We start from the raw sequence: 15,070 nt of genomic DNA on the forward strand, positions 1-15,070 counted from the left end.
AAATGTTCTGGGGGAGGGGAGTGACACTAGGCACACATGTTTAGGAGATAATCAGTAGTGTGTAGTGGGATGAGTACTAAAGTAGAAATCAGGAGATGTGGATTCTCATCTCAGCCTTTCCATTCACTGGCCCTGGGATATGGGACAAACAACCTCTCTGAGCCCCAACTGTCTCTCTTAAAAAAATGGGAGTTAAACTACTTGCCCTTCTCATGATCTTAATTTTGTAAGAAACAACAACAAAAATGTGAATGAAAGTGCTTGGAAGAACACAAAGCAATGCCCAGGGCAGAGCTGGGGTGGGCTAGGTATTACTGTGACTAGGTCTGCTTTAGCTGAAAAATGAGGCTGGGATTCCCAGACAACCAGGCAGATTGCAGATGCGTCTTGTTAACCTCTGTCCCCTCTCCCACCTTGGCAGAGGTGTCAAGCCTGGGGTCCACTGGCAGCTGGCAGAGCTGGGATTCCCGTTTTCATGCTCTGCCTTCCTATTCCTGATGCAGCCCTGAATTCTACCCCCATCGCCCCCTCCCTGCCCCCACATAAGCCTGCATTATTTAGACAGTGCCTGCCCCCGAGAGGCCTGTGCCAAGGCCTGTGCACAAGAGCCACTGCCCTCGGGGAGTATGCAGGCTAGCGAGTTGGATCAAGACAGCAAATGCCTTCTAACAGGAAGCAGGGTAGCATGGGTAGCCAAGTGAGTCACCCAGACAGTCACTGATGGAGGGCAAGGGAAAGCAGAGAGGTCTGTGGGCCAGGCCAGCCTTCAGGGAAACAGGATGGGGCCTTAAAGCCCGATGGGGCTTATTAAAAGAGAGGAGGGGAAGAGAATAAGAAGTAGAGAGGAGGACTCTCTCCTGTCAGCCCATTGGTTTCCTCTCAACATGGAAACTAAACACCAAAACCCACTTAATGGAGCAGTTAAAGACAAATGTGACCACAAGGAGCTGCTGCTTTACACCCATCAGGATGGTCATCATCAAAAATATAGAAAATAACAAGCGCTGGCAAGGATGTGGAGAAATTGGAAGCCTTGTGCATTGCTGGTGGGAATGTAAAATGGTACGGCTGCTGTGGAAAACAGCAAGCCGTTCCTTAGAAAATAAACATAGATCCAGCAATTCTACTCCTGGATATAAATCCAAAAGACTGGAAAGCAGAGACTAGAACAGGTATTTGTATACCCATGTTCATAGCAGCAGTGTTCACAATAGCCAAAAGGTGGAAGCAAACCATTAATGCATGGACAGATGGATAGTACAATGTGATGTATCTAGATAGATAGATCACAAAGGAATGAATATTATTCAGCCTTTAAAAGTGAAGGATATTCTGACACATGCTACAGCATGGATGAGCCTTGCAGACACTATGCTAAGTGAAATAAGCCAGTCACAAACAGACAAATGGTGTATGATCCCACTTAAAAGAAGTAACTAGAGTAATCAAATTCACAGAGCTAGAAAGTAGAATGGTGGTTGCCATGGGCTGGGGAGGGGTTGGGGAGTTAGGGTTTAATGGGTATGGAATTTCAGTTTGGGATGAGGAAGTTTTAGAGATGGATGGTGGTGACAGTTGCACAATAGTGTGAATGTACTTAATGCCACTGAACTATCTACTTAAAAAATGGCTGACATGGTAAGTGTTGTGTACATGTTAACACACACACACACACAAAAGACATGTGATAGGTTGCTTAGAAAGATCTCAGAAAGGGATGCCTGGGTGGTTCAGTGGTTGAGCCTTTGGCTCAGGGCATGATCCTGGAGTCCCAGGATCGAGTGCCTCATTGCGCTTCCCACAGGGAGCCTGCTTCTCCTTTTTTTTTAAAAAAAAATTTTATTAATTAATTCATGAGAGACACACACAAAAAGAGAGAGAGAGGCAGAGACACAGGCAGAGGGAGAAGTAGGCTCCATGCAGGGAGCCTGATGTGGGACTTGATCCCAGGTCTCCAGGATCAGGCCCTGGGCTGAAGGCAGTGCTAAACCGCTGAGACACCTGGGCTGCCCCCCTGCTTCTCCTTCTGCCTATGTCTCTGCCTCTCTCTGTGTGTCTCTTATGAATAAATAAGTAGAATCTTAAAAAAAAAAAAAAGATCTCAGAAATATGAGTGATGTGGAGTTGTTTGAGAAGAAGTGGAGGAGGAAGAAATGGTGATCTCAGTGGATGGGCCTGATGAGAAATCAGCTAGCAATGGAGGTAACTGGTGGGCCTGGACAGCCAGCTCTTCCATTGACCACAGATAATCCAAGAAAAAAAAAAAAAAGCCTAGGGAGTGTAGCAGACACCTCCTTCCGAGTATCATTTGAATAGAGTTGGTCAGAGGAAACCAGTGGGACTTTTAAGTGTCTTCCCTTCCTTTCTCGTGCCCACCTGGCCAAGGTAAGGAATGGGGAACAAAGTAAGGGACATGAAATAGGGCCAAGAATCTGGTAACCAAAGAGAAAGTAGAGGCAGGTCTGGAATCCCTTCCAGCCTGGTCATGCCAAGACTTGGGCTGGGCATGGGAGGGCGGGAGGAGGGGTTTCCTCCTTCCCTCCCTGCCCCTCTCACCTGTCACCTCTGTGTCCCAGCAGCCAGCCCCACTCGGCAGCATGGCATCCTCGGCCGAGCCTCTGACGGCGCTGTCCCGCTGGTACCTGTATGCCATCCACGGCTACTTCTGTGAGGTGATGTTCACGGCGGCCTGGGAGTTCGTGGTGAACTTTAACTGGAAGTTCCCGGGGGTCACGAGCGTGTGGGCGCTCTTCATCTACGGCACGTCCATTCTCATCGTGGAGCGCATGTACCTGCGCCTGCGCGGCCGCTGCCCGCTGCTGCTGCGCTGCCTCATCTACACGCTCTGGACCTACCTGTGGGAGTTCACCACCGGCTTCATCCTGCGCCAGTTCAACGCCTGCCCCTGGGACTATTCCCAGTTCGACTTTGACTTCATGGGCCTCATCACCCTGGAGTACGCCGTGCCCTGGTTCTGCGGGGCCCTCATCGTGGAGCAGTTCATCATCCGCAACACCCTCCGCCTCCGCTTTGACAAGGACGCCGAGCCCGGGGAGCCCGGGGGCGCCCTGGCCCTGGCCAACGGCCACGTCAAGACAGACTGAACGGGGCTGGTGTTGGGGGGCGGGGGGCGCTCACGGACCGGGTGGACGGAGGTTCCCAGCTGGCGGGGTTACATCTTCCGAGCAGCACAAGCCCTGGCCCGGGGACCGGCCCCCTCCCCGCGGCGCCCTCCGCTGGGGGGCGGGGCGGGGGCGGGGCCAGCGGCGGGGCGGGCGGAGGTAGCCGAGCGACTCCGGGAAGCCCCGCCCAGCTCAGAGGCTGGCGGCCTCGGCCTGTGGCTGAGCAGCCTGGACGCCCCCCGCCACCCCCCCCCCCCCCCGGGTGACTTTGGAAGCAGCAGGCCCTGTCCTGGCTAAGAGGCTCAGAGAACTGGGCAGAAGGTGGGAGGCAAGGCCCGAGGCTTTGGGCTGCTGCGTGGCCTCCTCCCTCTCACCTGGTTTCCTTGGGCTTGGGCTGGTTCCATTAGGCAATATTCAGGTGCTTGCTTGCAACCAATACCTCCCCCGGGGACCTGCTGAGCTGCAGCCTAAGGAGAGACTGGGCAGCCAGGAAGGAGGCTGCTTGGCGGCAGTGCTGGTGTGCAAGGGCTGGAGGCCTTCCCTTGGCTCCCCTCCCCTCCCCCAGGGCTCCGCTGCTCCCTTGGCCTTCTGGGGGCCCCCCCCTGGTGCTGGATTCCCACCAACCTTGGGCTTTTGGAGGTCTCAATCCCTGTGTGTTCGGTGGCGTTTCCCCCTTTCCTCTCTTATTCTCAAGGCCTTTACCACTAGCAGCCCTTTTTCCGTGTCAGTCACCATGCCGGCCCTGTTCCCCAGCTCCCTGGCCAACACAGCAGCTGCCAGAGATAGATCCCTGAGAGGGACCCTGCCCACCCTCTTGCCGTCTTCCCTCCGATGACTGGGAAGTTCGCTTTTACACCTCCCCACCTGTCTGGTGGGCTGTGGCAGCGCCCCCTGCTCCCTGCACCCCCTTCTCGCAGTGGCCCAGCTAAAACTGAAGAATACCCTTCCCAACACACAGGCCAAGATGGGCCTCCCCAGACCCACAGTGGGACCTAGAGACAAATCAGTTTAGGGGAGCTGGGGGGTGGGAGGGGAGAAAGCATATGGTTTCTTTTCAAGCCAGTTGGAGTCAACAGAGCTTTCTAGAGGAAGAAGAAGCGGGTATCCAGTGTTGGAGACCCATGGAGAATAAGGGAAGGAGAAAAGAAGACAGCCTTTGAGCTTTGGGAAGGTCTTTGGAGCATCATTAGTGGGAAGGAGTCAGCTAGTTGGTCCGTAGCTCCAGCCCTGCAGCAAAACCTCTTCAGGGCGACCCCTGTCCCACCCCTCCCAGCAAGGCTGACCCTTTGAGCTTACTCCTTAAACAGTATTGACCCTGCCATGCTCATGGGCATTGTAACCTTGGTTGCCCCCACCTGTCCTCTGGGACAAGTCCATTGCTGGCAGTGGACAGGTGAAATCCTCACTCCAGCCCACTTCTGGCTTTGTCCCCACTCCCTGAGGGAGAGGTCCATCAGAATGCAATGTATGCCATGGTACATGGTCTCTTCTTGACCACACTAGGACTCTTAGAATTAGCCTTTCCCTTTTTATAGATCATTAAAAAATGATAATACCACCTGTGGAGAGAATCTCCTCTTCCTTGCTCTCCTGCTTCGCCTAGACTGTGTACATAGCACCAGCCAGGGTGTGAGCCAGGGCTGGTGGGCTGGGGATGGGCAGGAGTGGTATCCTGGGATTGGGAGAGAGGCTGGGAGACTCTGCCTTTGACATGGTTGTGTTGTGCAGCTGGCCTGTCTGGGACAGGGTGAAGGGCATTTCCCAGCCTCTGTTTCCTGGCCAGGCTCTTTAAATCCAGGCATGAACTACATTCTGCAGGGCCCAGACCTACCTTCGAATTTACTGTGGCCCCAATTCCAGGGCTTTGGGGCATCCAGGGATTCAGGTTTCCATCTACAAGTAGAAGGGATTCCAGAGGGAAAAATCTTGTCTGGATTCCCTGTCCCCTCTAGGAAATTATTTCCTTGGATCTGTCCCCTAACTCTGTGGTATCTCAGTCATCTGGACCCCCAACACCCTTCCAGGCCCCTCATGGGGGCCCCCAGACCACACTACCCACCTTTGCCCTCCTCTACCATGACCGAATCTGTGGTCAGCTTGTTTGATGTCTGCCAGCACAGGGCCTCCGTGATCTCAGACAGAGCAAGCCCTCATATGGCCCATCAGGTCTGGCTACTCCAGATGTTGCCCCGTGGGCATTACCTGGCACCATCTTTTCTCTGGGCCCTACAAACTCTCAAGTACAGGAGGTTCCAAAGTAAACCTGACTGCCTGATAGGTGCAGAGCATTGTCTATCTGCTTCATCCAGGTACCCCATGGCTCTTGCTGTCCCTCATAGGGCACAGAGTCCCTAGCAGAGGGAGGCAACCATCCAGGTCTTGAGCTCAGGGTCTGCAAGCTCATAATCCACCAGAGGTAGCCCAGACTTCAACTCTAGCTTTTCGGGGTATCTTCAGGGCCGTCATCCCCTAGTGCTCAGGCACCCCAGCTCTGCCAAGCCGTGGGGGTGCTGGCGGGAAGAGTCTGCTTACTGTTTGTGAACCTCCAGTGTCCTGGGTCTCTCTCCACTGGACATGGCAGCATTTCTGAGTGACAGATTGCCACGTGCTGCCCTGCATGGTTGAAATGCTTCTGATGTCTGCTAGGCATCCTGTACCTTGTGCCCTGTCCCCTCTGTTGCCAGTAAGTCACAATGGCCTTTGCTTATCTACAGCAATAATACATAGAGAGTGCCCATGAAATCCCCTTGTCTTAGTCCCTCACTCTCTGCATGGGTCTCCTTGGGGAGGTAGTGCCGAGTGGGTCAGTTCCTGAGAACCTGCATATATGAAGCTCTGGGCTGTGTAGACATCATCAGGGGCGGGGGGCATGCAGAAAGCAGAGAGGTCTGGCCCACCAGCTATGGCTAAGGCGGGGAGAGTACCTTCCACCTTGAGGCTACCACAGACCCAGAGCTGCTGCAAGTCCCGGCTCTCCCACTTTAAAGTGGTGGTGGTGGGGGGCTGTCTCCCAACTTCAGCAGCTCTTCAGGACACAGGACTGGTTTGTGCACCCATTGCCTGCTCTGTCTCCATTGGTCTCTTTGTCTCTTCCTTTTCGCCTTCGTGCACATCAAATATACTGGTGTTTGTGTTCCAGGACTGGCTCTGATCCATCTCTATTTTTTTCTATTTTGGAGTCCCTTTTCTAGGGGCTGCTGGAGGCCAAGCCCCTTACACCGAGTCATGCTGCTGTCCTAAACCAAGAGGGCTGCTGGGGAGGGCAAGTGGCACTTCCTGTCTTTTTCCCTTTCTCTGCTCTGACCCTCCTGGTAACCAGAATTCTCCACCTAACCCCCCCTACTCCTCACCAGTAGCATAAACCTGGCCCATAATCTTACTTTGGTCCTAGGCTGCCCAGAGAGGCCTACGCAGTTATCCAGGTTGGCTGCATCGGCTCTGGAGATGAGCTCCTCTTGAAACATTCCAGCCATGACCTGGGGTATCTCACAAGCCAAGAGGGGCCAAGGAAGGAGGCTGAGGGTACTCCAAAGAGCTGAGCCACCTTAGCCCCCTACTTTTCATTACATCGGAAGTGATGCTTTGAAGTAACAGAGCTCTGCATTCCTCCCTGGCAACTCTTCATTCCCTGAGAGGTGCATTTAGAGGGAGCAATCCCTTCCTACTCTGGGTACTTCTGCTCTGTCTAGTGTCCCTCGTCCTCCTTTCCTCCCACCATGCTCCTGCCTACTTTCCTACTTCCAGATAGAACGTTGGGTTCAGAAATTGTTCAGTCAGTTCAACTAAACCCAAATGGCTTATCTCCCCGCAGCGCCCCCGTAACCCCTGCCACCCCACCACAGCCACTGATTTTCTGGATAGAACAGGCAAGTGGCTCTCTGAGTCATTGTGAAGGCCCTCTGCCTCCCCCCACTCACTTGAAAGTATTCATTTCTTCGACTGAAACCTTCTTCCCTTACACAAACAAGCAAGCGGGACACCTGGGTGGCTCAGTGCTTGAGCATCTGCCTTTGGCATAATCTAGGGGTCCTGAAATCGAGTCCTGTATCGGGCTTCCCACAGGGAGCCTGCTTCTCCCTCTGCCTATGTCTCTGCCTCTCTCTCTCTGTGTCTCTCATGAATAAATAAATAAAATCTTAAAAAAAACAAACAAACAAGGAAGCATAAAGCCCCAATAGCCATTTACATGTTAGTATAAACAAATATATAAGGCTTTGCCTTAGAGCAGGTCTTTAGAGAAAGAGTCAAGCGTCATGAAACAGGGCATACTTTATGGAGCTTCAGAGAAAAAGCAAGAGGTAGGGCTCAGAACAAGAAGTCTGAGGAGACCCACGGTCCTTCTTAATTGGCCAGTTCCTTCTGTACTCTACTCAATGGATGCCTTCCTTTATTGATACTTTCCTTTTTCATCTCCTCTGCCCGACCTCATTCAATCCAAAGGGACCATCTGATGATGCTACATTGAGAGAAATGCCCCGGAAAAGCAAATGCCAAGGACATTGGCTGATCTTCTGACATCTGCCCACCCTTCACAAGAGCCTAATCTTTCATTAATAACAAAGAATGAATGACCATAACCTTGCCTTTCCTTCTGAGGTGCCCATCTCAGTAGGGTAGCTTGGTCCACACCCCTGCTGCAGCTGGGGATGGCTGGGCTGTCTGTGTTTGATGAGGGAAACAGGTACAGGAAAAGGTAGCAACTGACTGATCACACAAGTTAGAGGGACTGGTCGTAATAATTTTAATAACAGCTGCAGTTCTAACCACTGTTAACATCAAGACTTTTACTGACCATGGGGACTGCAACTGGGCACAGTGGTGAGTGTGCATGCATGATCTCAAGTGTTCTCCCACTCAAGGTGGGCACTGTTCTCTTGGTCTTTAATAGAGGAAATCTGGTGGCAACCAGTCTGCAACACGCATTTACCACATTTCTCTGCAAGTCACTTTTTTGTTTCAGTGTAAGCAGAAGACTCTTTCAGGAGAATTTGTCATGAGATTACTTTGATGAGATTCTGGATGTCATTAGAGTCCAGCCCATCTGAATTCTATTCACAAAGAGAAATTAATCTTTAGGAGGGAAAGAGTTGGGAGTGGGGGGTTTGGGTTATAAGGAAGAAGGTATAGGATGCCATCTTAGCCAAGACCTAAAAAAATGGGCACAAGGATCACAAGGATCCCTCCTGTGGAGACAGGGCTGTAAAATTTTTGGCCTCTGGCAGCCCTGGGTTTAGGACTGAAATCTTCTTATCCTCCCACACGTGGCTTTATTTTTGCCCTTTTGCCTTTCCCTTTGCTTCTCTATCTCTTAAGATTAAGCCTGAGCCCCTAGCTTTTGGCACTCTCTGAGGGTTTGAAACAACTGGATGAAATCTTTCTCGAGTGTACATGAGAATTGGCCTGTTTTGTTCAATTTCTCATGGTACACCTACAGTGAGCCAGGGGGAGTCATGGGGGCGCTTACAGCTAGCCAGGGAGAAAGACGCTGCATGTATACTCACATAGATAAGTTACGTCACTGCCATGTTGACTAGCCCTCCAAAAGAGAAACTTCTAACAGAGGAAGCTGACTCATCTACAGGAGTAGTTGAGGATTCCCCAGGGAAGGAGGGAGGAGCCAGACAAACACACACACACACACACACACACACACACACACTCACACACGCAGGGCAGACCTTCAGGTTGAATACTGGTGTTTCCACTGGTGGGCTCTCTGCTCACTGCAAATGCAGACATTGTGCTGTGGGAGGTGCCTAGATGGGTACAGTGGAGAAGAAAGCCAGTACACAGTGGATATTTTAAGGAACCTTTGAAGAATGAAGTCTGACAGTGTGTTGGCCCTAATAAGCCCACCCTGAAGACCAGACTGAACATTCCAGGGCCCCACAGTCCCTTTTGGGAACCTGAAGCTATGTATCCTCTTTGAACAATGACAATTCCTACCATATCTGTGCCTACCACCATTGAGCAACCCACTGTTCTACCCTCTTTTTCCAAACCATTAGTCCCCACAGAGCCCTGCCAGCTTCACTCTCAGAGTCTTTGGAGCTTGGCCCAAGACCCAGCTCCACTCATTGCCCATTGCTTCATTCTGCGGATACATTTCTTGATGTGGGCAGAGATGTCTTTCAGTGCCAAGAGCTACAGAGGAGGGTCCATTGAAAGGCTGGACTGGCTCCATGCTTCTGTCACAATCATATCTTCCAAACAGAAAAGAAGCTTCCTGATTTATAAGAGTCCACCAGTGGTGAAGGGTTCTGAGGCTGAATCTTCTTAGTTTGAGTACAGAACTGTGTTAGTTTCCTAGGGCTGCCATAACAGATTGCCATAAACTAGGTGTGTTGTTTAAAACAGCACAGATTTACTCTCTCATAGTTCAGAAGTCAGAAATCTAAAATTAAGGTATTAACTGGGCTTTCCCTCTGGAGACTCTAGGGGAGACTCTTTCTTTGCCTCTTCTAGCTTCCTGTGGCTGTTGGCATGTCTTGGCTTCCTCAGCTTGTGGCGGCAGCACTCCACTTTCTGGCCTCACGGCCTGCTCCTCTTCTGTCTGGGTCTTCTCCTTTTCTGCCTCTTTCAAGGTCACTTTTAATTGGGTTTAGAGCCCATCACGCCATCCAGGATGATCTCATCTCAAGACCCTTAATTACATCTACAAAGACCCTTTTTCCAAATAAAGTCACGTTCACATGGTTCCAAAATGTGACTAAACCTTTTTGAGGTGGGGGGTTGGGGGCACTGTTCAACCTACTATAGGGATTGAGGGGAGATTTCTACTGAAGCCCTTGCCTCCTATACTGATTAAGAGCGAGTGCTAGAACTATCGTGTGGGGTAATCTGTGAGAGAATTCAAGGATTTAGGTTGGGGATGGAGCTCCCCCTCCCAAAACACATCCAGCTGCTGTGGTTTTTCTGTTTAGATGCAGATCTGACCATTTCACTACCTACTCCAGACTCTTTAATGATCTCCCATTATATTTAGTATCAAGCTCTCTGCCTCCTCCAGGTTTATACAGCCCTCTTGTGGTTTGGCCTCATCCCTCATCTCCTCATCAGTCCCGTGCAATCTGGAGAGAACTGCACGTAACTTCCCCCGCAGCCCCTGCCCCTGCCCCTGCCTCTCACTGGAACACTCTTACTCCTCTGGCCGCAGGCAGCATGGTCTCCATCTACTGCAGCTCATGGTGGGAGCTGTCTCCCTGGAAACGCTCCGTATGACAGCCTGCCAGTGGCAGTGGATTTCATTCGTCCACCCACCCTGCTGCGCACCAGGTCCTGTGCTTGGCCCACGGCACAGCAGTGAGCAAGGCAGACTCATCTCTCCCCGCCCTGCGTGATGGCTTCACCTGAATTATAGGGTGCCGAGAACCCTGATGGGTTGATGGAGGGGAAAAGGAATGAACTCGATGTAGGGGTTGGCAACTATTTCTATGTCTGATATAACCAGAGGAGGGGGTGAAGTGGGAGGTGGAGTGAAGAGCAGGCTCCAGGTAGAAAGGATGCCATGTGCAGACTCTGGGAACTCAGAGAGAGCAGGGTCTCTGACGGTCTGCATTAGCTCCCAGGGGTGAACAGTGGCATTTGCGGGAAGCCAGGCCTAGATCATGAAATGGTCTTATAAACCAAGGCAGGGAGAGATGGATGATAAACAAGAAAATTACAGGTTGTAATACATTAAACCAGAGGGGTAGGCCAATGAACAAGCAGCTCCTTTAGACTGGGCAGCCCTGAGAGGTCTTTGGGGAGAGATGATACCTAGCCTGAATTCTGGATAATGAGGAGGGTCAGCCTGTGAAGATGGGGAAGATATTGTGCAGAGGAGACAGCTTGTATGAAGGTCCGAAGCTGGGAATGAGTTCAGATAGTCCGTGGAACAGATAAAAGGCCCCTGTGGCTGGTGCTGGGGAGGATGGAGATAAGGAGGAGTACAGGACAAGTATGGAGGTCAGAGTGTGAAGGCCCTCGGAGGCCTTGTCAGGGGGAGGGGATGGGAAAGAGAGAAGGAGTTTTTAAGGATGGAGAATTGTGAGACCTGGCCCAGCCCCTCAAGGAGCCCCTCCTGAAGAGGAGGACAGCAGGCAGAGGCTGGGGTCCCTCATACCCTCAGTATGTGTTCTGTCCTCCTAGAGGCTGGGTCATGGATTGAGTTAGCATAACTGAAAGGGGGGGGTCTGTTTGGTTTCTGCAAACCCTTCTCTCTACCTGTTACATAAACATTCTTGCCCTGGGGAAGATTGCACCAGGCTGGGTCCTGCAGGGCTCTACAAACTAAAGCTCTCTGTCTCTGTCTCTGTCTCTCTCTCTCTCTCACACACACACACACCTCACCTCACCTCACCTCACCTCACTTCACCTCACCTCACCTGCTCTAACCTTTGTGAGATGGGCCTGCAGAGGCCCTCCTGAAGCTACCTGGAAGCTCAAGTCCCCATCCCACCCACAGACCTGGGAGTCTCCAGGTCTGGCAGTATTAGGACACCCTGGAGTAGGACAATGGTGGGGAAACAACACAGCTATTGAATCAGACAGACTAAAGTCTAACCTTGGCTCTGCCACTTTTTATCTGTACAGCTTTTGACGAGACACTGAGCCCCTCTGAGATTTAGCTCAGTGGATGCAGTTCAAATATAGTCAGTTTAGTTTAACTCACTGGGAGCACATTCTAGCTTCCTCTTTAAGACTGAGTGTAAAAGCAACTTTGGGGGTGCCTGTGGCTCAGTTGGCTAAGTATCTGTCTGCCTTCAGCTCAGGTCACTATCCTGGGGTCCAGGGATCTGGGATCCAGCCCTGCATCAGGGTCCCTGCTCAGCGGGAAGTCTGTTTTTCCTTCTCCCTCTGCCTGCTGCTCCCCCGGCTTATGCTCTCTCTCTCTCATTCTATCAAATGAATAAATAAAAATTTAAAAAACAAAATAAAAGCAACTGCATTGAAGACTTAGAACAACCAGAGGGGGCATTAGATTCCAGTGCAGCACAGCAAACATTTTTTTTTCTTGTTGTGGCAAATATTTTTAAATGGAATATTAGACATTCCTGTTTTTAAGTTTTTTTTGGGGGGGTGTGGTACCTGGGTGGCTCAGTTGGTTAAGCACTTGACTCTTGATTTCAGCTCAGGTCATGATCTCAGTGTCCTGAGATTGAGCCCCAAATTGTCGGGCTCAGCAGGGAGTCAGCTTTGGATTCTCCCTCTGCCCCTCCCCCTGCTTGCTCACATGTTCTCTCTCTCTCCCTAAAATTAATAAATATATATTTAAAATTTTTTAAAAATTAAAATAAATGTTTTTGGGCATTGCCCCTAGGGGATTTTTCACTGGTTAACTCTGGCCCACCACCCTGCTGGTCGTAGGGTGACCAGCCATCCTGATTTGTCTGGGACTACAGGGTTTCCTAGGATATGGGGCTTTCTGTACCAAAACTGGGAAAGTCTCATGCAACCAGGGCAAATTGATAACCCTAGCTGGTAGGATTTTAAAACATCCTACCATTTGGGTTTCTTTTGTTTTCTTAGCATGTTCTTTGGCCTTTGCTTTAACTCCTTGGGGTGCTCCTCACAGTTCTCCAATTAATTCCTTTTTGGTTTATTTAGTTGGTTGATTATGTTGCTTATAACCAACCCCTCCCCTACTCTCTGCACAGTAGTGAGACTCTTGTGAAGGTTGACAATACAGATCCCTGCTATACACTTGACTTCTTTTAAACATTTGTCACCTGTGATCAGATCTTTAGCCCTCACACTCCCTCTCCCTAACCTTCACAAGATGCTGTTCATGCCTTGAACTAACACCTCCTGTCTCATTCCCACTCCACCTCCAGGAGATCTTGCCTGTTACAGTCTAGGCTTGACACTCCTGCACTTGTCATTGAGTCTTAGGTTGACTGCTGAAACCTGGAGGAAGTTCTGACATGAGAGCACCTCAACCCAAGCCCTTCTTTCATAAATGGTAAAGCACCCAGAAGTGCAGATCATGACCTTTCAAGTTTTGTATATACCCCAGGATTCAGTTCTAATCCAGTTGAGATTAATCTGATTTAGGAGCTGTCCTTCTCTGCAGTAGGGTCCTTAGGAGTCCTTTAGAGGTAGGTAGCCTGCCAACCACCTCTGGGTGGACAGTCAAAATCATCTAGTGCTCACTTCTTCCTTGGTTTGCTCACAGACCCTCCCTTTTGCTAAACAAAAGCTGAGGGTCAAGGCAGGGGGCAGAATCTTGTCTGGACCTCTTCAATACCAAAAAAAGCCAAGACTCCTCCTTGGATTGCTTTAGAAATGAACTCGAAATGACATTAGGTGTTATTTTGCTGACTTTCACTCAATCTGTTCCCCCGGGGTTTAAGCCTGCTGACCAGCAGGACCAGATGGCGCCTTTTGCAGGACTATCTCATCATTTCCACCTTTGTATAGGCCCCGAACATCCTAAGAAACAACTCGTTTCCTTCTTCTGATTGACGTATCTGTGTATCAGATATATTTTTCATATATTTTTCCTTTTTATAACCCGGCCAAAGGCACTTGGCACTCAATCCTAACTTACACTTCAAGTCCTTGAGATGATGGCTGACCTTATTGCACAGAAGGAGAAGGGGAAGGGGAAGGGAGAGGAAGGGAAGGGGAAGGACCAGGAAATGGAAGGAGCCAGATTGCTCTCCATTCATGACTCCCTTTTGCCACCAGCCCCTTTCTCAGTCTTTCTGGAACATGGCCTTCTACACTCTGAGTTGCCCTGAGAACTTCCTGATTGCCTAATGAAAAATGCAACATCCCAGGCCTTGAAATTGTTATACCTGAGTTTGGATCCCAGGTCCCTGACTTTCTTGGGAGTGTTATGTAACCTGTCTAAGCCTCAGTTTCTTCATCTAAAAATGGGGCTAATACTAGTCCAAACCCCTCAGAGTTGTGGAAATCAGATGAGACAATGTTCAATAAGTACTTGGCATGCACTCAGTGTCAGATATTAGGAGAAATATTCTCCTTCGTTAGTCTCACAAGTCAAATACAAGCAGCTGTCACTCCAGTAAGCATTTCTGGACTCCTGTGGATGTGGTCATGGTGGCCAAAATCACGGGCTTTGAATGCTTCTGATCTGAACTGGTCTTCTTGTTTTTAATAGGGAAGCAACTTACGTCATCTCCAGACCACAAGTTTTCTCATCTGTAAAATGGGAATGAGAAAGCTTATTCTATAGGATTATTGTGAAGGTTAAGTTAAATAAAATAATATGTCTAACATGCTCAGTACAGGTCCACAATTCCTTATTAAAAACCTATGGGATTTTGACCCTGAATAGCCAGGGCAATATTGAAAAAGAAAACCAATGCCGGGGGCATCACAATGCCAGATTTCAAGCTGTATTACAAAGCTGTGATCATCAAGACAGTGTGGTACTAGCACAAAAATAGACACATAGGTCAGTGGGACAGAATAGAGAACCCAGAAATATGCCCTCAACTAATATTCAGCAAAGCAGGAAAGAATATCCTCTGGAAAAAGGACAGTCTCTTCAATAAATGGTGTTGGGAAAACTGGACAGCCTCATGCAGAAGAGTGAAACTAGACCATTCTCTTACACCATAAGATAAACTCAAAATGGATGAAAGATCTAAATGTGAGACAAGATTCCATCAAAATCCTAGAGAAGAACGCAGGCAACACCTTTTTTGAACTTGGCCACGGTAACTTCTTGCAAGATACATCCATGAAGTAAAAGGAAACAAAAGCAAAAGTGAACTATTGGGACTTAATCAGGATAAAAAGCTTCTGCACAGCAAAAGAAACAGTCAACAAAACTAAAAGATGACGTACAGAATGGGAGAAGATATTTGCAAATGACATATCAGATAAAGGGCTAGTATCCAAGATCTATTAAGAACTTATTAAACTTAACACCCGAGAAACAAAAAACCCAATCATGAAATGGGCAGAAGACATGAAAAGAAATTTCACCAAAGACA

At 49.7% G+C, this 15,070-nt stretch overlaps 1 protein-coding gene across 10 annotated transcripts in view; it reads left to right on the top strand.

Annotated features, from left to right (window-relative positions):
- TMEM229B (transmembrane protein 229B) overlaps window positions 1-6,263 on the top strand; it is a 40,669-nt gene extending 34,406 nt beyond the window's left edge. For 7 of the 10 annotated variants that reach the window (XM_055303814.1, XM_055303815.1, XM_055303816.1 and 4 more), the window contains one exon: window positions 2,577-6,263. In XM_055303814.1, the coding sequence (XP_055159789.1) occupies window positions 2,577-3,104 (528 nt within the window). In that variant the 3' untranslated portion in view covers window positions 3,105-6,263. The remainder of the gene's footprint in view (window positions 1-2,576) is intronic. The other 3 variants (XM_055303817.1, XM_055303821.1, XM_055303819.1) reach the window with 1 other exon arrangement.
- The last annotated feature ends 8,807 nt before the right edge of the window (window positions 6,264-15,070 follow it).

The sequence above is a fragment of the Nyctereutes procyonoides genome, unplaced genomic scaffold (assembly GCF_905146905.1).
Source record: "Nyctereutes procyonoides isolate TBG_1078 unplaced genomic scaffold, NYPRO_anot_genome, whole genome shotgun sequence".
NCBI classification, from domain to species: Eukaryota; Metazoa; Chordata; class Mammalia; order Carnivora; family Canidae; genus Nyctereutes; species Nyctereutes procyonoides.